General features: G+C 43.6%; 1 protein-coding gene and 1 pseudogene across 2 annotated transcripts in view; both read left to right on the plus strand.

The window, feature by feature from the left end:
- The first annotated feature begins 2159 nt into the window (after positions 1 to 2159).
- Positions 2160 to 27879, plus strand: part of HSD17B3 (hydroxysteroid 17-beta dehydrogenase 3) — a 40186-nt gene continuing 14466 nt past the window's right edge. Inside the window, exons 1-3 of one of the 2 annotated variants that reach the window (XM_070589900.1) lie at positions 2160 to 2544; positions 4676 to 4722; positions 26153 to 26228. In XM_070589900.1, coding sequence (XP_070446001.1) covers positions 2391 to 2544; positions 4676 to 4722; positions 26153 to 26228 — 277 coding nt within the window. In that variant the 5' untranslated portion in view covers positions 2160 to 2390. The remainder of the gene's footprint in view (positions 2545 to 4675; positions 4723 to 26152; positions 26229 to 27879) is intronic. The other variant, XM_070589901.1, reaches the window with a different exon arrangement.
- LOC139078806 (U6 spliceosomal RNA) lies at positions 25421 to 25521 on the plus strand (annotated as a pseudogene).

Genomic DNA, 27879 nt, shown 5'->3' on the forward strand with positions numbered 1-27879 from the left:
AAAAGTGGCAGCCCAGGGTTCTCCCCCTGCATTTGGAAACTCAAAAGGATGCAAAATCCTGTAAGTTATTCATTTCTTTACTCAACAAATATTTATTGACCGCCTACCAGGTGACACGGCTGTTCCAGGCACTGGGAATATGTAATAGTCACAAGTAAATTTCTGCATCCTCTTCCCCAGATTTTCAAAAGCGCAGGGTGCTTCCATTTTGTTAGAGGGGATCTCAAAATTCTGAAACCCAAATAGCAAACAAGGGTCGCTGCAGCGGGGAGCTGAGAGTCTGGTAGGGAGAGACAATGCCCAAATAAACGTCCGTGCCGTGGGGAAGTGCTGTGCAGCGACTTGTGAGAGCGACCAGTGAGCGGGGACTCGAGAGAGGGTGCTCAGGAAGGAGCTCTGTGAGGACTGGCACTGTGAGCCAAAATTTGAATGGAAAGAGGAGGCAGCCCTGCACAGATGAGGTCCCCCTCCCAGCTGAGGGAAGAGCTAGTTCGAATGCCCTGAGCTGAGAAAGAGCCACGTGCCTGCGGAATAAACAGCCCCACACAGTGAGGGACTGCTCTGCGCAGCACAAGCAAAGGAAAGAACGAGGTCGGGTGCAGGTGCGGGGAGGACCCAGATCCTCTTGGCGAGGAGTTTCAACTTTAGTCTGCGAGCAACAGGAAGCCACCGAAGCAGCTTAGACAAGGGAGCCCAATGTGTGTCTCAATATGCTCAATATGTGTCTCCTGGGTGGACCTGACTGATACACTCGTAAAACTGAAGTTGTACATCTATAACATGTGTGATCCAGCAATCGTGTGTGTGAGAGAGAGAGAGAGAGAGAGGAGCTTGCACATGTATGGCAAAGTACAAATACAAGAATATAGGTAGCAGTGTTCTTCAGCATAAAGGAAAACGGAAAACAAATCCGATTGTCTGTCAACAGGAGATAGATTGGCTGTGGGATCTGAGAGAAAGAGAGGAGTCAAGGAGATCTCCAAGGTTTTTCACTTGAACAATTGGAAGATAAGATGTGAAATTTCCTGAGAGAGGGAAGTCTGCAAGAGGAGCAGATTTGACATTTGGAGAAAATATGAGAAACCAGCTTTAGACATATTGAGCTTGAGCTGGAGGTCTCAGGTAGTGAGTGGATATGCAACACGGGATGACCAGCCTGGGTTGCCATTGAAGTTATACATTGGAGGGGGGTCCTCAGCATACAAAGAGTCCATAAAGTGAAGAGATTGGGTGATGTCACCACATGGGTGATGGTGGATTGGAAAGAGAAGAGGGCCCAGGACTGAGCACTGTGCTGCTCTTCTTGGATGAGCACTGTAGTCTCCTCACTCCCTCTGCTTCGGCCATCCCGAACACTAAAAGGTCTTCCCTCAGCATCAGAGGGACCTCTAATGCAGACTCTTGGGCTCCCTTGTCTAAGCTGCTTCGGTGGCTTCCTGTTGCTCGCAGACTAAAGTTGAAACTCCTCGCCAAGAGGATCTGGGTCCTCCCCGCACCTGCACCCGACCTCGTTCTTTCCTTTGCTTGTGCTGCGCAGAGCAGTCCCTCACTGTGTGGGGCTGTTTATTCCGCAGGCACGTGGCTCTTTCTCAGCTCAGGGCATTCGAACTAGCTCTTCCCTCAGCTGGGAGGGGGACCTCATCTGTGCAGGGCTGCCTCCTCTTTCCATTCAAATTTTGGCTCACAGTGCCAGTCCTCACAGAGCTCCTTCCTGAGCACCCTCTCTCGAGTCCCCGCTCACTGGTCGCTCTCACAAGTCGCTGCACAGCACTTCCCCACGGCACGGACGTTTATTTGGGCATTGTCTCTCCCTACCAGACTCTCAGCTCCCCGCTGCAGCGACCCTTGTTTGCTATTTGGGTTTCAGAATTTTGAGATCCCCTCTAACAAAATGGAAGCACCCTGCGCTTTTGAAAATCTGGGGAAGAGGATGCAGAAATTTACTTGTGACTATTACATATTCCCAGTGCCTGGAACAGCCGTGTCACCTGGTAGGCGGTCAATAAATATTTGTTGAGTAAAGAAATGAATAACTTACAGGATTTTGCATCCTTTTGAGTTTCCAAATGCAGGGGGAGAACCCTGGGCTGCCACTTTTTCTTTGTCCGGGCTTTATCTTTCTTCCTGTCCACCTTTGGCTTCTTCACCAACTCCCCTGCAGGCACAAAAGCCCAACAGTGCTGGAAAGATATTAGAAAGAACACTCTATTTCAAAGGCTGTGAATCAGACGGTTGTGTAAAGAAGTTACTTTAAATGCCTTAATGGAGTGAAAGGCACCCTGTGGCCGACTCCAGGAGGTGACTGGCTCGCCCCCGCACAGCCGCGCGCGAGGAGGCCTGCCGGTGGTGGCCCAGGCCAGGTCTGAGACAGCCTCTGCAGTGCTGCCATCATGGGGGAAGTTCTGGAACAGTTCTTCATTTTTGTAGGGCTGCTGGTGTGCCTAGTGTACCTCGTGAAGTGCGTGAGATTCTCCAAATGTATTTTCCTGCGCTTCTGGAAGGTTTTGCCGAGATCTTTCTTGAAGTCAATGGGACAGTGGGCAGGTAAAGAAAGCTTCTCATCTCTTGCTTTGTGTTGCTTCTGCTTATCATTATTTATGTCTCAAAAGGTATATCGCACCTTTTCCCTTTGAGCACAAGGACGTAATTCCTTGGGTGATTTTAATGTGGGGGGCTGGAAAGCATGAGTGAAATTAGAATGGAGTGAAGAACAAGATGTGGGGCCTGAGGAGAGGGACTCGGGCAGCATGGTGCTCAGTTCTTGCCTGTGTGCTTCTCCTCTCATCCTCACTAGCTGGGCTTTCTTCTTTGTGGTCTCTGATGACACAAATAATAAATGCTGCAGAAGTTTCTGCATCCTCTTCTTCAGATTTTCAAAAGCCTAGAGTGTTTCTGTTTTGCCAAAGGGTGTTTCAAAATTCTGAAATCTGAATAATTTTAATTCACTTTATTAAAAAAAATTGCTTCAAGCCCTTTCATGAAGTGAAGGTATTGCAAAATCAAGGCAAAAGATCTCCATGGAGATGCGTTTTCAAGATGGTCAGATATGGAAGCTGGGTCTGGTTTCTGTTCCAAGTACGGTGGGTTAATTGCTGCCTCCCAGTGGACTCTGTCTCCTGGAACCACCACTTGGAATTTCAGCCCCATGGCTGGGTTTAAGGTGAAGGGCATAAGGCTACGGTTTCAGCATCTCCTTGGCTCACGTGCTAAAGTTACATTTCCAAGTTAGGCACCAAGAAATCCAACGACAGAAAACAGAAAAAAAAGAATTTAAACAGCTTTAGAAATACCACACCAGGTTAAATAGGGGAGATGGTGAACAACCTTACAGGGCTGCCAGATAAAATATGGGATACTCAGTTAAATTTGAATTTCAGATAAGCAAGGAATAATCTTTTAGTATGCGACATCCCAAATGTTATGCGGCGTCCATCAGAGTAGGGCAAAACCGTTCTAAGGACACGCATTCCAAAAGAAGCTCACGGGGCGCCAGAGACTAGAGTACTTGTTGACTCAAATGGAAAAACGTAATCTTCAGCTGTCTTCTGAGTCAATATTGAATAGGCTCAATGTCACCTGCAAGAGTAAAGTGTCTTGGGCGATGGCAGATCTCAGGGAGGTGATCTATTTCAAGTGCAGGGGACAAGAAGAAAATCCAGCTACTAGAGACCAGAATTTTCAACTCCCCAGAGCTCTGTAGTTGATTTCCTAATTATGTCACTGGTGCATCTGTTTAGACTTGTGGCTCCAAAGTCAGGTATAAAGAGGAACAAGCAATATGCACAGATTCACTGAGAATTACCCAAATAAACAGACAAAATCATTAAGAAGGATTAAAATGAGGGTGCTTTGGCCAGTGTGCTGCTTGAAGCTTGCACAGCTTGGCTTGCTCCCGCTCCGAAGTGAGCTAAATGCATACGTATCTCTTGTTCACACTTCTGGAAAGCGTCCCCTTCAATTGGTGCAAAGGTAAACGGGACACATGTATATGCTGAATTGCAGTGCCTTTTGAAATTGTGACATTTGTGTGAATAAGGCTTATCCTGGAGCTCAGTCATTAAATAAATATATATGTAAGATTGGCTATAAAAGGACTAGAAGGCTGGTCTGAGTGTTCCACATTCATCAATAGACCTATTGAGCACAAAGTCTTCAGGCCCCTGCATTTCTGTGTTTCTGTCTTTGTTGGGTTCCCTATCTTCCTTGGGCTTTGATTGCTGCTTCCTGTGGGGGTGCGGATGGGAAACCGGGAGAACTCGGCTTGGAGGAGGAGCGAAGAAATGTCCTTGCAGTGACAGGTGGCTGTGTGGGTGGAGAGATACTAGTGTGCGCTGCTGGCTCCTCGTGAATTACGGCTTAGAAACGCCTAGCTCCTTGTGGGGTCTGAAGAAACGTTCTCTGGCTGAAGTTCTTTGCCTCATTTTGGAGCATGTTTTCCACGGCCTTACCGATGCCTCAAAAAAAAAAAAAAAGAAACAAAAAGAAAAGAAAAATAGCTTCATTCTGAACGTGTGGTGAGGGGAGTCAAGGCTGGAGACTTCACGGCTGAGCCGAGCAGGGCTGGAGAGCAGAAGGGCGCTGCTCTGGGACATGGAGAGTCCTACAGAGTAGGCCGGCGAGAAAGGGCACTTGAAAGCTTAATTCTCTCCTTTGAAACCGTTTCTGCCTTTTGCAGTGATCACTGGAGCAGGAGCTGGGATTGGGAAGGCTTATTCATTCGAGGTAAGGCGTGCTCTTGGAGACCCCTCCCCTTGTACTGAACACATCAGAATCACATGACACCCACCCAAACACTCGTTTTCTGATTATAAAAGCAAAAGGCATTCATTTAGGCAAAGAATATTTTCTATAAAAAAGGAAATTTAGAAATAATAATGTCATCCTCAGGATACCTGTTTTTTTTTTTTTGGCGAGGAAGATCCGCCCTGAGCTACCATCTGTGCCCATTTTCCTTTGTTTTATGCGTGGGTTGCTGCCACAGCATGGCTGATGAATGGTGTAGGTCCACACTCGGGGATCTGAACCCATGAACAGGGGTCGCCGAAGTGGAGCACGCCGAACTTAACAACTACGCCAAGGGCCCGGCTCCTGGACACCTTTTTCAACAAACAAAACAAAACAATGACGTTCAGTTGGGGTATCTCCCCTTAGGAGTCGTTTTACGAATTGATGGGGCATCGTTATTTTCTAGTGTGATTGTACCACAGGCGTTTATACACTTAAACACAATTTTAAACAAGTTTATAAACTACTTTCCTTTTATTTATCTTTTACATTATAGTTGGGGCATATATTGATTTTTCAAAAATTATTTGTGTAGGCAGGGCATATTGTCTATGACGTTATTTCAGGAAGACTAATGGGCACTACAAAATAGTGTAAAAAGAGAAGATCTGAAACGGCTGACAGTCACCGGAATATAACTAGCGTTTTGAACATTTCCTTCCGGGCTTCCTGTTGCTCTGCAGATAGATAGGTAGATAGGTGGGAAGTTACACTCCTTCAAAAATGCATTTATAGCCTCTGTAGTTTTGTATGCTATTATTATTATCATCACTTATTTCCCATTTTCATTAATGAAATATTGTTTCTTGGAGTTTTTATATGTTTTATTTCTTCTTCATGCCTATGACACTGACCTCTAGAACCATGTAAAATGCAATAGGAGAAATAAAGAGAATCCTAGAAATTATGAGAGGATGGCTCTTAACAAATCAATACCACCTTAAAAATATAGTGCAAAGCACTTCCATTATGAAAACTACATTCAACAGCAGTGTGGAGCCTGTGTGTGTTCCCGTCCCGAAGGCCTGCAGCATGACATGCCCAACCATCCTGTCAAGTGGACAGTGCAGTGCACATGGGAGGCACTTGACAGAAACTTCTGGGATGTTAACAAACCTAAACCGTGCCAGTCAAAAAGCTCCCCGTGCTGGTCAGTCAGGTCTGCCCCGACTGTCCATCCTCTGATGAAAATTTCTTTGGTGCTGACGTTCTGCTTCAACTCTGTGTTCCTGAGCTAAAGAGCTCTTCTTGGCTCTCATCCTCATCGGAGTCCAGCAGCTTTCTCACGGTCGGTAGTGCCCAGCGCTCACGAGACCCGTGGTCAGAGTTGAGGGGGCGGGGGGACCACTCAGCAACGTTGTCCAAAGCCTTGTGTTTTCCATTCCCAAAAATCGGAGGGAAAGCTTTTTGAGCTATTTGCGTTAGAACGATACCACCTTTTATGTAATTATTTCCCCTTAGAGCAGGTTTCTGGAAAGGGCCTGATCCCTCATCCAAAAGATCCATGGCCTTACCTCGCAGTTCTCTGGATTGCCGAGAAATTCAGGTTCTTTCTTTATGATTTTCCAGATTCTCGCCTCAGATTCACACTGGCCCGACCTACTTGAGCTCCCCTTGGGATCTTAAGACTCAGACACTTTTTACTTAGAGGAGACCCATGTGGAAACTCTCCTTAGCCGTTTGTTTCTCTACTGTTTTCAAAAGCAACGGCCTGGGGTTCAGGAGCTGTGGGTTCCAGTCCTCACCCTGACGCTCACTGTCTGGAGATTCTGGACCAGTTACACATCCTGTCTGGGCTTCTGGGTCTTTACTGGCACAAAAGATGCCCCCCAAGAGCCTTCGGGCGCTCAGTTCTGCTTCTGTCCTCTACTAGTTCTTGCTTTGCTCTCCTCCTTGTAGAATCTTTCTCCTCATTTCCGTTTGCTCTTTTCTGAGGCAGTGTTGAACGGTTTTCAGGCTCCCTAGGCCTCCTTCTCGCGCAGGCTCTTCTCCCTTCCGGAGGCCCGTTCCTGTCCCCTGCTGGCTGCTGCTCCACGGAGAGCCGTGCCGAGCTTGGGGTGCCGTGGGCCGGAACGGTTAAGAGCTCGAGGTGGAGAGTTGAGCAGACGTCCATGTGTTCCAACCCTGCCTCTGACGCTCGCTGCAGAATTCCCACATCCATAAACTGGAGGCGATGATAATCTGGGCTTTTGTAAAGGTTAATGGGATGAGGCAGGCAAAATGCTTTGCAGAGAGTAAGCTCCCCAAGAGGCCGCTGTTATTATTGGACGTTTAAACTGTGTTGGCTTTCTCACGTGTTGTGGTTCTTTTTCAGGAAGGAAAATGGATTGTACTTACCCATAGTTTTACTTCTTCCCTTGTTCTTTCTTCTTCCCTGATGTTCCAAGATTCTTTCTTTTATTTTCTTTCTATTTGGAGAGCTTCCTTTAGCTGTTCTTTTAGGGTAGGTCTGCTGGTGACAAATTCTCTTTGTTTTCCTTCATCAGAGAATGTCCCGCCTTCCCCTGCATTCCTGTGGGATGAGCTGCTCTGCTGGATCTAGGCTTGGCGGTTGAGGGTCCCTTTCTTCCAGCACTTGAAACACTGTGCCCTCCCTTCTGGCCTGCATGCTTTCTGATGATCTGACGTCATTCCAAGAGTCTTTCCGCAGAGGTGCCGTGTTCGCTCTCACTGCTTTCAAGACTTTTTCCTTTGTCTTCAGTTTTCAGAAGTTTAGCTAGAAACATCGTGGTGTGGATTTCTTCGGGTCATCTTGTTCAAGTTTCACTCAGCCTCTTGCGTCTGTAGGTTTATGTCTTTTCCCAAATTTGGAAACGTTTCTTTATTTCTTCAAATACTTTTTCTGCCCAGCACTCTTCTCTCCTTCTGGGGTTCCAATGACATGGATGTTAGATCTTTCTTTGAGTCCAGCGGGTCTCTGAGATGGTGTTCATTTTTTCCCATGTACTTTCTTTCTGTTGGTTAGATTGAGTAATTTCTATTGTTTTATATTTAAGTTCACTGATTCTTTCCTTGGTTCACTCCATTCTGCTACTGAGCCCATCATCGAGTTTTTAATTTCATGTGTTTTATTTTTCGGTTCTAATATTTCCATTTGGTTCTTTATATTTTCTGTTTCTTTGCTGTTTATTTTCTGTTTCTTTGCTGAAACTTTCTATTTTGTTTTATTTGTGTTTGTAATTGCTCATTGAAGCATTTTTATGATGGCTGCTTTAAAGTCCTGGCCAGATGATTCTAGTATCTGTGTCATCTCAGTGTTGGCCTCTGTTGATTGTGTTACTCTTACTCAAATTGAGTACTTCCTGGTTCTTGGTGTGATGAATGGTTTTTGATTGAATCTTAATATTTTTGGTTTTATGAGACTCCGGATCTTACTTAAATCTTGTTTTAGGTCTATTTTGTGTCGGTGGGGGAGGAGCGGGTGCTGACTTGTTCCTACCAGGTGAAGGAGAAGCCCAGGTTTTCTACTTGGCCTTCCCTGGGGGGTGTTGCCTACTTGCTACTGCTGGGTAGGAGTGGGAGTTGTGGCTCCCCACTGGGCCACTCTGGATGGGAGGGGCAAGGGTGCCTTCTTACTGGTCCCCACAAGGCCTCCAATGGCACTTGGAAGAGGCGGCCTCCCTACTGCTGGGGTGGTGGTGAAAGTCCTGACTCTCCTCTAGGCCCCTTCTCTTATTATCCCAGGGGAGGGAGAGGAGATGGCGGGGAGGGGGGTGCCTTGGTACTGACAGGTGGAAGTGAAAGTTCAAGTCTCTGCTAAGGTGGGATGGTGGCAGGGATGAAAGTCCCAGCTCCCTGCTCGGCCTTCTCTGATGCCAGCCTGGCAGGGGTTAGGGCCCTTGTTACAGCAGCCTCGCCAGGGTGGAAACCTCAGCTCTCCAATCAGTCTTTGTGGGTGGGGGTGCTGTGGGATCAAAGATTTTTTTGAGTTGTTTGCCTGGAGTAAAGCAGTTATTGCCCAAAATTTTCTGCCTTGCTAGGCTGCCCCTTTTCTGGTCCTTTGGTTAGAGAGAGCAGACATTTGCTGGGGCATTCATTGTATGTCTGCACCTGTTGGTGTTTCTGAATTGCCAGCTTCTCCAGCAATAAGTCTGGGACATATGAGGCAGAAAGCAAACCCAGGAACCTCACCCTTGTGCTGTTCTGCAGGTCCTGAGGCCCCTAGCTGACCTTCCTCTCACTATCTTTTGGAGTCTTCTTATGCTTATTTTATGTATTATGTCCAGGTCGCACATTTTAATTGCAATTCATGGTAAGAATAGGGAAAAGTACTTTCTGGAAGCCTATTCTATATTTCATTTTAACCTAGTCTGTATTTATATTTAGAGTGGCAAGAGAGGCTTTGCCTCCTGTTAAAGGAATTTCAAGCATCGCTGGAAGAAGGTGGGAAAAAGTTGTGGGGAGGGATAGGCCGGGGGAGGAAGGAAGAGAGTGGGCCTGCGCCTCTGCACCTCTGAAGCTGCTGCTCCACCCTGTCTTTCTCACTATTTCCACTCCCTTGGCACCTGAACGCAAGCCCTTTCTTTTATTTGCTGCCACACAGAGGAAGCCCTGTTTGCCTTGCGTTCCCACCACCTGTTATAGATTAGCAGCAACAAGCACCTTCCTTGACCCAGGCTCTGACATCCAGTAGCAGGGAAACGCGGCCCATTCATCACAGCTGCAGCCATTCTTCTTGAGTACGGTGCCCCGCAGTGAATTCTAGGAAAGGGAGTGCTTCTGTGGCTTAACCCCCTGAAAAGGGGGGCAGCAAAGCCCCTGTATGGAGCCTGTCAGCCTGGACATTCTGGAAATAAGATTGAGCCCTGCTCAAGTGGACAAAGGGAACAATGCCAGCCCAGACAACCAAGTGTTCTTTCTCCGCGCCCCCTTCCCGGCCCAGACCAATTCACATGGAATCTTTAAATTGTCTGTAGCTCTTGAGAGTAGTGGCACAATTCAGGAGAGGCTGGAAGCCCACCAGGCAGAGAGCATCCTTTGTGCTGAAAATGCAAATTGTTTTCCATTTAATAGACAATCTCTCCTTTAGGAGGCTGATGGAGTGAATTGTGAGACAAAGGTGCTTAATTTTTCAGCCCGCCTTTTGATGATTCCAAGACTCAAAATGAGGGATGAAGGTGGGGGTGGGGAATTTTCCATGGAGAGAAAGAGAGAGGAGACTTCAGGATATCATTGGCAGGATCAGCCTTGAAATGGGACAGTCCTTGGACTTTTATTTTTTATCTTTCTATTTATTTTTAAATAGACTTTATTTTTCAGGACAGTTTTAGGTTGACCACAAAATTGAGCAGAAGGTACAGGGATTTCCCATACGCCCCCTGCCCCCCCATTCACAGCCTCCCCTACTTGTCCTCCTGCCCCCAGGGCAGTGCACCTGTCACAGTCAAGGAGCCTACACTGACATGTTGTCACTGACCAGCGGCCATAGTTCACCTGAGTGGTCACTCTCCTTGGTTTCATTTTTCTGCGGTGGTTCTTTTTCGGAGGAAAGCATGAGGCGGGCACAGCTGGAGATACGTTTCTCCTGGGAAACCTGCTTGCCCCTTCCCCTCCTTTGCCCAAGCTGGCCCGAACCCAGCTTTACCCGGGGCCAGTCAAATTCAACATGAACGTCCTGAGAGATTTTCCTGTGGCTTATTGTCCTTTAAACCAGAACTGTATTCCAACCAAACTGTCTGTAAATAACCTTGAGTGTCATGTTAAATACACTAGGAAATCGACTATTTACAACAGATGCAGAGTGTCACCTTCACGATCTCTTTTTATATGTCTGGATATTGATTGATCATCTTTTCATAAAGTGAAACCTCACTGTAAAGATTCCAGGCCAGGGGTGGGACTTGTTATCATATTTTATGGCTAAAGATCAACTATTAGAGTGAATAATTTGCTTTAAGATATATCATCGTACATAATTTGATATGCATGTCAGTTTTTTATGTTAAACAGCTTCTTGAAATATAATTCACATGCCATAAAATTCACCTGTTTTAACTGTACAATTCAATGATTTTTGGTAAATTAACCAAGTTTTTCACCACTGTAGGGGAGGAAGACCTAATCCTCTACCCGCTAGGTCCCTCTGGCTGGTCTAAGATTTAAATTGACATGAGTCAGAATAACAGGAGAAAATCAAACAAATTTAGTAACACATATACATGGGAGAAACCCGGCAAAGCTGAATAACTCACCAAAATGGCCCTGCAGACCCACTCTCTGCCCTTCTCCGCCCTACTCAGTGCCCCAGGAGGCTGCCGTGCCCCAAGGGGCTCGCTTGGCCTCTGGTCTCGGCTTGGTTTGGCCAGTGAGGACACTAGCAACAGATAAGAAGGAAAGAGGAGAGTGAAGTGGGGTTACTTTCCTGGTGTCTCCCTGTGGATCATGTTGGGCTGGCTGTGTCCCTCTGCTGAAGGTGGCCACTTTCGGGTGACTCTCCACACAGCTGCTCCCTCCAGTTCTGGTAACTGTGTTCGCAGCCCATTCAGCCCGGTGACAACAGCCCTGCTCTCTCTAGCCCCAGGGGATCGTGGTTTCTCTACATTCTACCCACACTTGGTAAATCTTCCTTTTATGAAACTCTCTTCAAGGTACCCAATTTGAGTGTGCTATTTGATTTTGCCAGGATGCTGGCTAGATCCAGGTTTTCATTAATTTTGAAAGATACTAAATGGGGGTTCATCAACGTCTATGGTTCAGCTAACTTGACTTTCTTTAGAGCGTTTGCCCCTTAGTCTAAGGGATGTTATGAATCCTTTCGCTGAGGAAGTGCAGCTCGAGACGTGTGAACTGGCTGGAAATCCTGCCAGGCTCTCCTGCTCTTGTGTGAGCACAGCTGTGACGGTACCCATGAGAGCATCATGTAGTGTTCTTGGCCTGGCACTGATTTGGTCCCGTGTCCTGCCACTTAGTGGAGGGTTCTGTCACCTGACCCAGCTAGAAGGTTGACTACATCCTGCCCCCAGGGCACTGTCATATCTACCTGGGATGAACCTTCGTGCAAGGCCCTCACAGAGTGCCTAAGGATGGAGAGCTGGGACTCCACTGAGCCGCAGGAATGGGTTCATGACTGTCTTGGTGCTGGCTCACCAACAAATGTTTCTGTGTGGTGGGATTTGGTCTGAGGCTTGCTTGCATTTACAAAATGCATCTGCTGGCTGGGTTGTGGGGGAGGAGATCTGTAGCCCAAATCTACCTCTAATTGCTGGAGGCTATAAGAAAAACCCAATAATTATGAACAACCAAATAGTCTTAGGTGAGATAAAGACATCAAATTGACTGCCTCCTGGGGCTCAGGGCATTCAGGGTTCCCAGTCAGCTCTGCCCAGTCATTGGCAGGCCTCCCTAAGGGAGCATGTGCAACTGCTGTGGCCCCTATAAAAAGCAGCCCAGCAAGGCCCCAGCAGGGCCAGCCCCTCTGGCCTCCCAGCTCACCCTGGCCGCAGCTAAGCCCCATGCAACACCCACTCACTCCACACACGGCCCCTGCTCCCTTTTAAAAAGTACTATCATCTAATTTTTATGTATTTGTTTTGTTCTCCTTTAACTTTTTAAAAATTAAACTTCTTATTTTGAGATAATTGTAGATTCATATGTGGTTGTAAGAAATAATACAGAGATCCCACGTACGCTTTACCCAGTTCCTCCCAACGGTGACATCTTGCAGAGCTATCGTACAATATCACAGAGTGTCGGTCAGGAGAGAGAACAGCTCCATCACCACAAGGATCCCCTGGGTTGCCCCCTCCCTCCTTACCCCCGGCAAACACTGACCTGGTTCCCATTTCTATAATTTGGTCATTTCAAGAATGGAGTCATCGCTATGTAACCTTTCTGGATTGGCTTTTTCACTCGGAATAATTCTCTAGAGATTCATCCAGGTTATTGTATCGATAGTTTGTTCTTTTTCAGTGCTGAGTGGAATTTCAAGTTACGACGTTCCACAGTTTGTCTAACCACTCATTTATTGAAAGACATCTAGGTAGTTTCCAGCTTTTGGCGATACAAAGCTGCTATAAACATTTGTGTATAAGTATTTGCATGAACATAAGTCTCTGTTTTTCTCGGATAAATGCTCAAGAGCACACTTGCTGGATGGTATGATAATTGCGTGTTTAGTCTTTTAAGAAACTCTTTTCCAGAGTGACTGTACCATTCCTACCAGCAATGTATGAGTGTTCCATTTTCTCCACATCCTCGCCAGCATTTGGTGTTTTCATTATTTTTTTTTTTACTTCCCTCTCCCTAACCCCTGTCACTATTTTTTATTTTAGTCATTCTGATAACTATGTAGTGATATCTCATTGTGGCTTTAATTTGCATCTCTCTCTCTCTTTTTTTTTCTCGAGGAAGATTAGCCCTGAGCTAACATCTGCCAATCCTCCTCTTTGTTTTTCTGAGGAAGCCTGGCCCTGAGCTAACATCCGTGCCCATCTTCCTCTACTTTATATGTGGGACGCCTACCACAGCATGGCACATTTCTCTTATGGCTAATCATGTTTATATATGTATATTTAATTCAAAGAGGTATAAAAAAGAAAGCAGCAAAAAGGCCATCATCTCTTTGCCAAAATAGTTCCTGTTAAAGATAAAAGTAATTCAGGCATAAAATTATAAAATTCAAGCAGTACAGAAAGACACAAAAGGAGAAATAAAGGCCTCTCTCTACCCCTGCCCTTACCTTATCCCTCTCTGTAAAGGTCACCCATCTTAAAAATGTCTTGAGATTCCTTCCAGAAAAGGTAAAGAAAAACCATGGCTGTGTCCATACTTCTGTGTGTATGTGGATCTCGATAGTGTGGTGAAGCTTGGCTGTAGTGATAGACAGACCCAACGACAGTCCAGAGACTTTCCTGATTGGTAGATGGCTCTGCCCGGGTTCCTTCCGTCGTTTCTCATCTGTCCTGGGGGGCTCTGCTTTCCTTTACAAGGTTGGAGCTGGGCCGTGAGCATGTCTGTGTCCTGACCTTCCTTGGGCAGAACTCACTCCTGTGGCCAAACCCGCTGCCAGGAAGGCTGGGAGTGTCATCTAGTCATGTGCCCAGGAAGAAGAGGGGACAGATGTGAGTGGCCCACTAGCAAGCTCCATCAGAACTTACACCTGTGTGTTTAGTTCTTGCCCACTTAAGCACAAATGGGATCCTACTTCACACAACCGTAAGCCTTGTTCTAACTTTGCTTTGTTTGTCTAGTAATATAGCCTGCAGGGCTCGTCACAGCAAAGGCACAGAGATGGCCCAGGGATGTGTCCTGTCTCTTTTATTGGCCTCTTAGGGATGGGCACTGAGGTTGATTTTCGTGTTTGTTTTTACAAATAACGTTTCAAAGCACACCCTTGAACGTATACCTATACACATCCAAGTACACATCCCTGTCAGTAGGACTGCAGGGGGAGTGAGTATGCGCATGTAAACACTGGATACCATTGCCAAATAGGTCTCTGTATGACTGAACCAATTTTAACCTACCCCATATTATGATAAACTTTAATATTTATGTAAAGTATATGTTTAATATAATATATATTCGAATATTATAAATTTTACTTTTTGTCACTCTGAATGAATGTAAACGTGTTCTTGGCTCTTAATGCCCAGAGAATGCTAGAAGCGAAATACATGACTAAGATTGCCTGCTTTCCTTCCCGCACATCTGGGCAGTTCTAGTGCCACCCCCCAACATCTGGGAAGGCATGGATGTAGGTGCTGCTCTGGGCGCCAGTGTGGCAGACAAGGGCAGTCAGACTTCTTCCCAAGGCAGTGCTCCTGGCAGCTACAGGTCATGGCACAGAGGTGGCCCTTGGAGTACAATCACTCGGCTAGCTCTGTGTCAGACCAACCTAAGAAAAACAACTGCCTTGCCCTATTCTTGAATATCCTCACACACTTCCTTGGCAATATATGATGGATATTATGCATTTCAGCAAGGAAATTCTTCTTCATACCGTCTAAATTACCCTAGTCTAAATTACCCCAGCTGTGCTCTCTGCCTATTCTCTTTCATCTTGCTTTAAATGAAACAGCAGCTTGTAATTATTTTTATGTTCCTGTGGATTCATTGCTTTGTTTCTGTGTGGCTTGACTTCAACCCTATAATTTCTGATCTAGGCTTTGAATATCCTGGGTTCATTGTGGTATGTGATGGCTGTGTGTGCATGGGGGCAGGGGAGGGCGGAGAGAGACAGAGAAGAGGGAGGGAGAGAGGGAAGAAATGTCTCAAACAAGAAGATCTATAATGCGTAAGTCTGGTTATAAACAATAAGAGTAAAATGAATACTGTGTCCCTTATCACCCAGCTTGAGAGCTAGACCACTACCAGTGTCTTGAGGCTCGCCAGATAGGCACACATGCCAAGCATAATGTTTCTCCCCCTCACTCCAGAAGATGCAAGCACTCTCATCAACATCGAGTTAATAATTTCCTTACCTAAAACCAAGTTCTAGTACGTGTGCATGTATCCCTGAACAATAAATTGATGGCATTGCTTGTTTTGAACTTAATGTCAATTGGATCATATGTCTTCTGTAATCTACTTCTTATGGATCCATATTATGCTTTTGAAGTTCGTCCATGCTGCTCTGTCTAAAACATGGCTCACCCATTTACAGTGTTGGGTAATATTTCGTTGTGGAAGTATATCGCAGTTTACTTATCCTTTCCTCTGCTGGAAAGGACTTATGCTTTCCAACATTTTGGTAGCTTTCACTTTTGCAGATATGAACGCGTTGTCCATTCTTCTAGGGAGCTTGGACAAGAGCAGAGGACACGCCCTGGAGCTGGTCATGGCACTTGCGTAGTCATATTTTAGGTAGTGCCAGCTGGTTTCCAAACTTTTGGTGTCAAGTTTATACCTGCCTTACAAACTGAATAAAGGACTTTTACCTCTTTTTATTCTTTGAGAAAGATCATGCAATTTTGGAATGATTGCTTTTTTTGAATGTTTGATAGAATTTATCCATAAAGCCACCTGTGGCTAGAGTTTTCTTTGTGGGACAATTTAAACTACTCATTTATATCATTATCATCATCACGTTATCATTGTTACCATGTTTTAGTGGTTACAGAATTAATTGGGTTTTTAATTTTATCTTGGATCAGTTTTGGCAATTTATATTTTTCTAGAAATATATCCATTTCACCTAAACTTTCAAATTTATTGGCAGAAAGTTTTGTAACATTTTCTTACTAGGTTTTAAAAACTTAAGCAGGAATTGAGTTTATTCCAACGCTATCATCTAGTTCACAAAACCACTGGGAAGACCCAACAGCCCTGTTCAGAAAATGAGCAGAAATATCGAGAGGCTAGGCAGTGGGGACACAGCCAGGTCGCCCACTGAGCCATCTTGGCCAAGGCGTTTACACCTACCCTCTCCACTTTCTCTCGTCTTTCTGGAACTGTTGTTACTCAGGTGTTGGGTAATATTTCTGGAACTCCTATTATTCGGATCCTGAAATCATCCTCTATTTGTCTCTTTTTTTCTCATAATTTCTTATTTTATTGTCTCTTTTCTTTCTTTTCTGCAAAAGGATTTCATCATTTTTATCATCCAACTTTCTAGTGAACTTTTCGTTTTTTCTTTTCAAATTTCAAATTCCTAAAAACATTAAAAACAAAAACTTATTTAAGAAATTAAGAACTGTTTATATTTCTGAGAGCTCTTTTGTGCTCTGTCTGTGCCTTTTCAGAGCTATCTGTTCTTTTCACAGATATGGCAGCTTCTCGTAGCCCTCGGAGGATATTTTCTTTATCTTCTTTTGAAAAAATGTCTTCTTCCAAGTTACTTTTTCCCTGTTTGGCTGCCTGTCTTTCATGTCACTGCTTTCCACGGGCATTCCTGGCTCATCTGTCCAGGTTTCAGAGCTGGATGAGGGGCATGCACACTCTGCCTGGACTGGCGGAGTGCTGGGCGAGATTTGGGCGGGCGCTGTCAGAGGCACCTCTCCCTTCACCTTGTGGAACGGCCACTTATGGCTCTGAGGGCTTCTCCAACGGCTCTTACCTCGTCCTGCTTCCTTAGCTTCTCCCTGCAGCCAGGTCTGGGGCTGGTAGTGCCTGAGATTTTGAGGATTTTAGTGGGATAAATTTTGTCAGTTCTTAGCTTACCCCACTGCTGGTAGAGGACATGGGATCCTGCCCATCTACTTTGTAGAAACCAAACTTTTGGGGCTGCTCTTGTCTCTTGTTGTCACCCTCTCTGTGGATTTATGCTTTCCTAGGAAAAAAATCACCTTCCTATGGCTTTAATGGGATTTCAGGAGGCAGCAAAATTAACTATGTGTTCACTCTCCTCTCTTAATCCTTTTTCTATATTTTAAATCTCAGCTGCATCTCTAATTACGCCCACCTTTTCATTCCTAATATTGCTTATCATTTATTTGTGCCTTCTCTCTTTTTCTTGATTAATTTTGCTGGAGATTTGTTGGTTTTATCAGTTTTTTCAAAGAGTCAACTTTTAAAAGAAGGTAATCTGCAATTGTTCAGTGTTTACACACAGCCATTAGGTCAAGTACCTTATTACGCGGTTTAAATAGTCTGTCTTTTTACCAATGTTGGTGTGCTTCATCCAACAATTACTGAAAAGGTAAATGAAAATCTCCCGCTCTGATGGTATATTTTTCAACTCTCCTTGTAAAGCTGCTTTATTAGGTAATCCAGAATTAGAATTGCTGTCTCTTCCTGATGAATGGACCCTTTCACTAGTCTTTAACTCTAGTACTTAGTGGCTTTAATGCCTGTATTGACTGATGTTAATCAAGCTGCACCTTTTTTCTTTCGGTTGGTATTCACCTTATATATATAATATTTTTTTCTCCTTTTAGTTTCAACCTTTCTGTGGCCTTATGTTTTAAGTATGTCTCTTGAAAATACCGTAAACCCTGATTTTAAAACTCCTCTCTGATATTCTTTGTCTTTAGTAGAGGTGGTAGTATATTCATTTTTGAAATCTAGGAGACATCAGGGTTATAGTGTAACTGTTGTATTCTTTTAGCCAAATAATTTTCTCTAGTATTGTAAAAGCACGATTCTCCAGCAAACGTCCATGTCTGCACCTGTTGCAGTTTCATTCACCTTAAGGAGGAAGGCCGCAGCCGGCAGAAGAAAGAGCTGATGGAGGAGCATGCGAGGAACAGGGACTTGTATAGTCAGCCGGGAAAGGAATGTGAAATAATATTGCCGAGTTAGATAGCCGACGGGCTCACTTTCTACAGGGTAATAACCGTGCCGTCTCTGGGTTAGCTTCTCTCCAGACTGTAAAGTCCCAACACCTCCTGTTTCTCCCCTCATTGGCTGTGAGCTGACTGCACCTTCATTGGCTGAGATCGTTGAACAAAGATTCTGCGACAGCAGTTACCTGCCCCAAAGTGTCAGATGAGGTCAAGTAGGCTTATTAGAAAACACTCTGGGTTATATTAATAAAAAAAAATATCAAGCAATCATCATTTTGCCTGTAAGTTTGGGATGAGGTTCACAATTTAACTTTAAAATATAAAATTATTTGTCAGAATGTGTGCAACTATGGCTTCTTCATTGATAAGGTTAGGGGTAACCTTAGCTAAAAAATAAACTAGAATGGCTAAAAGCAGCTGTAAAATAAGCATTTATAGGTAAGAAAATTAAGTTGTAGCACGGGCATTGTAAAACTTACAATTGGTATAATTAACTTAAAAAATAGCAAATGGTGGGGAGATGACGCATACCGTACGCTCACTACAACCGAAACGCAGGTCTACCTAGGGAGGCCACTCTGAGTTTGTCATTTCCTCCCTTGCCCATTCCTTACCCCACTCTCTTTCTCTTCCTCTTCCTTCTCCTTCTGATTTTTTAATCAAAGACATGGAGGGTTGGGTCATTATCATTGAGTCATAGGAGGTCCCTCTCTCATTGTATTTTCTTTCATTCCCATCCCCCATCCACCCATACACAACCTTTCTTGCATGTTTGATGTGTATCCTTTTCTCTGCATGTATTCTTGTAAAATGTCCATAGTTTTGTGACAGTTTTTTATTTATGTAAATGTTTTACTAATCCAGGTAAAGAACTGGTCTTTATTTAGCCTGAGGAAAAAAAATGGCTATTCTTTAAATTATTTCTTAAAATAAGACACAAATTTATCTTGGCTAGGCTATAGTCAAATTCAGTGCTCAATTACCCAACATGAGGCCAAGCAATGGGGGCCTTGTGTTGAGAGGGTGGAGCCACTAGATGGAAATAGTAGGGCAGGACTAAGGGGAGGCATGCATGGTGACTATGAACCTGGGAGTGAGACGCTCCTTGAATTTTGCACCCTAACTTCTTCACTTGCCTCATCCTACTTCTAGCCCTGGGGAAAAAGCCTGGATCCCTGAGTCACTCCATGGAGAGAGCTGGCCTGGACTGTTGGGTCACCTGCAGAAGACGTTGTGTGAGGAAGAACAAACCTTTCTTGTATTAAGCCATTGAGATTTGGGGCCAATTTGTTACCAGCACAAACTATCCTACCCTGCTTCCTGCAAAGGGAGAAAAATAACAAGGAAAACACAATGAACAGAAAAACTAAAATAAGATAGCAAGAGTTGGTGTAACACATCTGCAATCTCAATAAATGTGACTTGGTTAAATTTACTGATAAATAACAGATACTCAGATGGGGTTGAAAAAAGTATCCAATGTTGAATACAGGAAGATTGAAAACAAAGAAATGGAAAAACATATACTAGCAAAATGCAAAAGAAAGGAAAGGAGTAGGAGCAATATTAGTGTTAGACAAAATATAATACAAGACAATAAAACAAATATTCATATTGATAAAATTCAGATTATTAATATTGAGCCTATTCTATTTCTGGCAATATAATTTCAAAATACTGAAAGTGTTACCCAGCAACACACTTATTCTGACACCATGACACCAACCAATAAGTCCAGAGGCAAGTTGGTGGAATAGAAAGGGTTTATTCATTTTTGCAAGCAAAGATGGAAGATGGCAGACGAGGGTCCTCAAAGCCCACCTTCCCCGAAGAAAAGTCACAGAGCAGCTACACAGGGGAGGGGCCATGCAGTCTTGCACCATGTTATTCTAGGAACACAATTTCTCCAGACACCTGTCTCCGAGTGGGTGATAGTTCCCAATAATGTCTCAATTTTCTTCCTCCTTGATCAATGTTCCTGTTTCCAAAAGACTGAACCTGTGTCAGCGACCCTTAACTCTTGATTTTATCTAAGGTGGGAGACAAAAGACAAAGGTTAATAATTCTTTTAGTCAGGTAAAGGTTTTTGCCTATGTGGGTGATGCCCACAAAAGTAGAAACCGTTGGAAATAGAAGTGTTTGTTGAATTTACAGCCATTGTGGGAGATTCGTGTGTCTCTTTCAGAAATAGAAATCTACAGTGTGACGCGTTTTCAATAAGCAGTCCTTGAAGAGCTCCGGGACACACTTACAAGTGTGCTATTTCTCTTCACCTCTTTGACCCCTCCATAGTGGTGGTTCTTTCTCTGCCTCTGGTCCTGTTACTTCACTCTTAGGTAAAACAAAGTCTCTGGTCACTTCCAGATGCCAACATGGTTTCAATTCTGTAGTGACCAGTGTCCAATCACCTGCAGTAATCAAATGCTGAGCGTGAAATAAAGTTACATCTTGTCCCTTCCCCACCGCTGGGACCTGCTTTGAGGTGATGATCTGGGAGGGACACACCCCGGTGCTGTGGTCCGTTTTCTCTCTTCCCTGGCTTAGCATTTATCCTTTTCCAGCTTGGTAACTGAGGCGTGTGAGCCTGTCAGGGTCTGAGAGCAGGAGGGTTGGTGGGCAGAGAGAAGAAGGAAGGGGAATCCTAGGCGCCTTATATGCCTGGTACTCTACTAGGTGGGCATCTTGCTCTTAGGGACTGGCAACTATTTGACCCTGACACTACCTATGGGGCCCTTTTCTGGGTTCTGCACCGCAGTGAGTGCCTCGCATCCTGGCCCTGGCGAAGGCACCCTCATCCTGCATACTGCCTGTGCACTCTTCTCCAGCTTTGCTTCTGTGAGGTCTCTTTGCCTTGAGGTAATTTTTGCGAATAGAATTTAATCCCACACCAGTTCCCTCCCATGTCTTGTCCAGAGGAAACGCTCAAACGAGTCTGGATGGTGGCCTAGCCCATGGCAGCAGATAGCTCCAATGTCAGAGCACCAGGAAGCCATGATCTCTTGCTCATAGATTTTGGGGGGCCTTGGTCAAAGATAGGTCCACAGTTGGAGCATAGTGAGTAAGAAATAAACTTTTGTTATGTTAAACTGCTGAGATTTCAGGGTTAATGTGTTACCATAGCTTTGCCTTTAACTAATTAAGGGAAAAAAAGAGGGGGAATAAAGAACAGAAAGCAAAATGTATGTAAAACATGAAATAGGATGGGCTGGTCCCCTCTCTGTCGACTTGAGGTGAGAGGCAGGTAGTGCCCCTCCCTCACGCTGCCCTTGGAGGGAAGCCTCTGCTGGGCAGCAGGAGGAAGCAAAGAAACCTTCTCACAAGCCCTCTTAATTGCCACTCTGTCTTGTTGCACTTTTTATACAAGCAAGAGGTCCACCAGGGAAGGGCTCCAGGAGCAATGATCAGTTCTTAGACGTTATTTTGAACATTTTTTTCTTGGTTTTCTCTCTGAAATCACTTTGTGATCTGATATCTTTTGGGTCTTAGCACTTCTGTTGAAACTTCTCATTTACAATCTTCTTACGTATATAAAAATAATTACGGCTATAAGGGATTTGAATATCCTCTCACATTGGTTTAACCAATATTTGGTAAACCTTAAGTTTAGTTTAATAGACAACAGTATATAAAACTGGGTAACCAACAAAGATCAAATACACATTCCTTAAGGATACATGTGGAACATTCGTAAAAGTTGTCTGCTTATTAGGCTGTGAAGAAAATTGTGATAAATTACAATAGCAAAAAACATATCATTCACTGCCGACTATGCAATAGAATTAAAAATAATCTTAGAAAATGATATCTACTCCCTCATCTATATTGAAAAATTATTCTTCAATGTAGCTCTAAGATTAAAGAAAAAAGAAAAATGGACACTCCTGTGAATTAAAGTCAAAGTGCTATGCAGATGAAAATTTTTGGCTTTAAATACATCTATTAGAAAGTAAGGAAGACTGCAAATAGTCTGAGCTTTCAAGAAATTCTTGAAAAGGAACAATAAAATAAATCCAAAAGAGAGAGAAGAAGTAAATTAATAAAGAGAACAAAAACTGATGACATAGGAAACACAAGAATAAACTGATCAGTTTAAATTGAACTGATCAACAAAAAGTGATTCTTTAAAAAGACCAAAAAAGGAAACAAATCTTTGAAAAGCTTAAAAAAGAAAAAAAAAAGAGAAGGAACAACATTAGGAAACTGGCTACAGACAAGAAGATTTTAAAAAAAGAACAGTCAGAAAGAAAAAGAAAGGAAGAATCTACTATTTCAATCTCTGAATCAACAAACTGAAAATCTAGATGAAAGAAATGACATTCTGTGGAAATAGGAATTCTCAAAATTGGCTCAAGAAGAGGTGGAAAACATCAGGAGATCAATACGGAAGAAATGGAAAAGGCGGTTATGAATGAAGGGCTACATGTAAATAAAACACCGGGACATTTTTACAAGTAGACATTACTAAGTCTTCAAGGAATAGGGGAAAAAGTGTCTAGATGACTAGGCATCTTGAGTCACCTGGGCCTGAGGCGGTGCTGGGGATGTGGGATTTTCAGTTTTAAAACTGGGAAAATCCTAGGACAAGTTGGTCATCCTACATGTTTCATGAATTGTGTAGACAGATTAACATGACTCTGATATCAAAATGGGACAAAGATAGCACAAGAGTACTATGACCCAAATTACGTATTAGCAAACTGAATCCAGGCATTTAAAAAAGAAGTAATTTGGAAAAAAGGAATACATGAAAATGTTCTTAAATTGATAAAATATATTGCCCACAAATAATAGGAAACATCATGCTTCGTATTGAGAAACATTCAAAGTGTTCTCAGCACAGTGGAGGAACAGACATTATGTTTGCTTAACACTGTGCGGGAGGTGTTGGCCAAGATAATGAGGCTGAAAGTATGCAAATACTGGAGAGGAAGGGACAGAACTGTACTTTGTAGAGAATATTATTGTCCATCATGAAATTGATGAACAAACTATTAGAATGCACGAAATAATTCAGCGAGGCGGCTGGGTGGAGTTCCTAATCGCAAATAATAGCAAATTAGAATATATAGAAAAAAAATCTAGAAATAAAATGAAATAGATAGAAAATATATAAATAAAATTAAAAAATATAGAACAAATAATGCTAGTGAGTGCTTCCTACGTGACAGTTCCTGTGCCATGCACTCTTTAATATATTAGGTCTGTTGGGATCCTCCTTTGCCAATGAGGAAACCAAAGGACCAAGTAGCGTACCTTGCACAAATGGTAGAAACAGGACTGGAATCTAAGTATAATTCTAGGGTGTCTTCTTTACATGATAATTTACTTCACGATGGCAACAAATTAAGATATTGGTGGCAGGAACAGTTAACTGTCCCCCCACATCCCCACTCTGTTTTCCATGGTATGGAGTTGTAGCTGGTAAGGGGCCAGCTGCCCACACAATTTCCCAGACTCCCTTACATCCAGATGGGGTCATGGGACTAATTTTGCCAATGAAACCAAGCAGAAATGATGTGTGTCACTTTGGTCCAGGTGACCGAGGGATCGCATGTATCTTCTCTACCCTCTTTTAATCCTTGCACTGGCTGGATTACACCCAAGGGCAATCTTAGAGACCTAGTGTTGAAGATGGCAAAGCCTTTCTCAGCCATGGGCCCTAAATGACTATGCAGAATAGAGTCTATTATGCAAGACAAAAAACCAGCTTCACTGTGTTAAGCCACTGAAATATTGGAGTTCTTTGTTGCAGCAGCTAATGTTATCCTAACTAACGCAAATTAACAAGAAATGTCCAAGATTTATATGAAGAAACTTCTAAAAGTTTTTAGAAGAACACATGGGATCTGAATAGATGGATACTGTATTTATGGATGAGACAATGATTACCAAAAAGACGTAACTTTTCCCCTAAATATCTCTAATTTCAATATAATACTTGACTAGACAGTTTTATTATTTATTTGGAAAATTAAACTAAGAAGATAAAACAGAAACATTTTGAAGGACAATAATAAATGGTAGGAACAACTTCTACCAGACATCAGATATTCAAGCCTGTTAGAAGATTATGATTAAACCAGAAGTGGTAATGGCGCAGAAATTGACAAATAGGTCAATGAAACAGAACAGACAGATCAGAAAGAGACCTGTGTACATATGAGAACTTGGCATATGACTAAGTTAGCATTTTAAATCAGGAAAGAATGAACAAATAGAAAAATGTCAAGACAATTACCTACCCATTTTGAAAAAAAATCACACTAGATAATTTCAAGCTTATGCTATTCTCAAAAAGAAAAAAAAAGAAACAAACTACAAATTTATATCTTTGGAGTTAGAGAAAATCATAAAGGAAATTTAAAAAATAAGGAAAATGTTTGCAAACTTGATAACATTAAAATTAATATATAAGGTATGGCAAGCACACCATAAACAAAGGAGAAAATACTTGCTACATATATAGTAGGCAAATAATTAATACCCAGAATATATTTAAAAAACTCCTAGAAATTTATAAGAAAATGATAACCTAGTAGAAGAAGTCACAAAGGGTGTACACTGGAAATTCACACATAAATGCACAAAAAGACATCCACCCCACTGATGCAATTAAAAATAATAAAGGAATGTAACTTCTTGACCATTAGGTTGGAAACAGTTGAAAAAGGTTGCTAATATCAAGTATTGGCCAGAGTGTGGAGAAATAGCTATAATTCTATTTTTGATGGTACAGTTTTAAGGGAGGGCACTTTGACAGTAGTATTAAAATTTAAAAAGCATACACTCTTTGACACAATTCCACCTCTTTTCTATCTACTCTAGGAGTCAGTCCACTTGTATATACAAAGAGTTATATGGGAGGGTTTTCACTCTAGCAATATGGGTCATGGGAAGACTTGAAAACAACTGCAGTGCTCCGAGCAAAGTGAACTGTGGAGCCCTGTGACGCAATCAAAAGAGTCACGTGGCTCTACATGGGCTGATGTGGAAATAGACGAAGTTCTTAGAGATAAGACATACCAAGTTTAAAAGATAATACTTATAATGCAGTTTATAAAGGGTGAAAAGGAAGGAAACCCACACAGTGGACTTTCCTTTTGGTACATACTTACACCTGCACGTAGACGCAGAGAAAGAGCGAGGCAGCTGGGCGTCAGACTCAAGGCAGCGGGACCTGGGGCTGGGGGAGATGGACGTGGGGCAGTGGGGCATCTTCCACAACGAGAACATACGTGTGTATTTAATAGTATAATTAAATAATTAAAACAGAAAAAGATGTACATGTCGAGGCTTCAATCCCAGAGATTTTTATTTGGATGGCTTTGGTGGGAATTGGTGTTTTTGGACATCTTCCTGAATGATTCTGGGACCACGGGCTTGAATTGTTGGAGACTGTGTAGTATAATCTTTAATTCAGCTTCTTACGCCTTTTCTATAGTATGTAATTCCTTATTAAAATAATGACATATGCTCGCTTTGGCAGGGCGTGTAGTAAAACTGGGAGGATATGGAGATTAGCATGGGCTCTGTGAAGGATGACACACAAATTTGCAAAACATTCCATATTTTTGTTAAGATACCAAATTTTATGTTATGTGTATTTTACCGAAATTTAAAAAAATAACAGTATAAACCATGAGTCTAGGCAGTGTCTGTTCTGAAGAACACTCTTGCTGATCTCTGGGAAGCCCCATCTGCCCTTGGGTTCCTGCTCCATTTCCTGCCTGAGAACAGGGAGGGAGGCTCGGGTCCTGGACCACACCCGAGTGAAGCGAACCTCATGGAGCACGTTCTTGTGAATGGGAAGCAGCTCCAAAGTTGCTGTAGAAATACTGTTTTTTATTTTGAGGTGCTGCCCTAGACCCTGTTACATGAATTATAGTATAAAACTCTCCCAATTCTGAATTCCCACACATGTCTGACCCCAGGCATTTCAGATGAGAGGGCATTCAGATTGTGGATCTGTGCAAAAAAGCGCTCAGAGTAGTTCCTGGCCTGTAGTAAACATACACAAATAAATTACTATGTCACATTGAGCCTGGCCCAGTGTGGTTGTTTTGCTAGTAACCCAGAAACCTTTGTCACGTTCTGCAACTTTAAGCCCAGGAGAAGCAAGGTGATGCCCCAATTCACCTTGAAACAAGCCTTCCCCGTCTGCTTATCACCTTTGTCTTTTTGGGTTTTCCCATCCCCACCCCCAGCTGGCAAGACAAGGACTCAACGTTGTGCTTATCAGCCGGACACTGGAAAAGCTACAGGCCACTGCCACAGAGATTGGTGAGTGACCCCAAGACATAAGGGAGATGGTCGTGAAGCCCGCCAGCCAAGTCTGCTCCTGTTCTGCCTGTAGACATCCCTTCAGCATCCCTAGTCTTCTGACTAGAGCCTGGGGTGCCAGCCCTCCTGCTAGAGCCCAGTTTACGTTGTGTCAGCTTCAGTTCACCAGTGACTCTGGGCCAGGTGGGGCAGGAGCAGACTCAGACACTAGCAGATCCACTCCCTCCTTTCTCTGGCACCTTCATCTCTAGAATCAGTCCCCTTCACCCAGAGATTCCAGCTGCCTATTGCTTCTGCCACTCCCTTCAGAAGCGGGATATGTATTTGGGACTTCACTTCCCTGTGTGCATGCTCTGCTCCTTGCAAGAGGGTAAGTGATGGTGCTTACTGTGGCTGTCAGATTTTTAAAAAAGATTTGATCCAGGGCTGCCATGTATGGTTGTGAAGGTTGTACATTGTATAATCCTAGGAGGCAGAATTTATATTATAATGTATGTTATATTATAAGGTTTTATTATTATGATCCACTCTGAAGTGTTCTTAATGATGATCACAATATTCCTCTTTTGGGTATTTTATTTTAATAATTAATTATTTATTTAGTAATTAATAAACTCCTTACCTCAAAGGAATGTACGTTTGATTCTGAAGCCTCAGGAAGACCGTGCAGGCCGTCTGAGGGATGGCCCCGTGTCCCTGGGGAGATTTTGGCTGGGAGATGGAGGTGGGAGGTGCGGGGCTGAGTGATCGTGCTGTGGAGCTCTGTGCCCTTGGACCACTGAATTCTGCTTTTATTCTGGGTCTCGGTATCAGAAGCAACTTTGGCCGGGATTAGGACGTTCTTTAGTGTTTCCTTCACAATGCTGAAATGTGCTTTTTATCATCCTCTTGAAAAGCAGGAAGCGTCTTTAGTCTGAAAACATCCCCCACCCCCCAACTATGCCTCAAGATCGCTTGACCCAGAAATATTGGGTCCACTGCCAAAGCTGAGCAGACAGCAGCTGGCGAAATCTGCCTGTTGCTTTGCGTCCTCCTGAAGGTCCCTGCACAAGGCGACCACAGAGAAGTGTGGAAGGAGTGCTAACCTGGCGGGAGCAGCGTGTGGGCGCCCTCGGGCAAGTTAGCTAGCTCCTCCCAGCCTTAGTTTCCTCCTCTGGAAAATGGGGATAATACCTGCTCTGCAAGGCCGTAGAGAGGATTGAACTAAGATATTGTGTATTTAAATGCTTTGTGAACGCTAAAGTGTGGGATGGATAGAAAGCGTTGCTGTGTCTGTGCAGAGGGACCTGACACTGACCAAGCAGAGGCCGCCTCACATTGACAGCACTTAGTCCTGGGGTCTCCACCACCAGCTCGTACCAGAGTTCCCTGGAACACAGCTGAAAACAGGTGGCTGGGCCTGCTCCCAGGGTTTCTGTTTCGCTAGGTCTGGAGGGGAGCCTGAGAGTTTGTTTCTAACAAGTTCCCGGTGGTGCTGATATTGTGTTCTGTGGACCCCAGTTTAAGAAGCGCTGCATTAAACCTGTTTTAATGTATATACTCGTCACTATAGTAACTCTTAGAAACGGACAGAAACATCATTCGCAGATCTTTCAGCGCATCCCAGCACTTCTCCAGGGCTCCTTCCTGCTTTGCTTTTAAAAGATTTAAA

This window comes from Equus przewalskii, chromosome 22 (assembly GCF_037783145.1).
Source record: "Equus przewalskii isolate Varuska chromosome 22, EquPr2, whole genome shotgun sequence".
NCBI classification, from domain to species: Eukaryota; Metazoa; Chordata; class Mammalia; order Perissodactyla; family Equidae; genus Equus; species Equus przewalskii.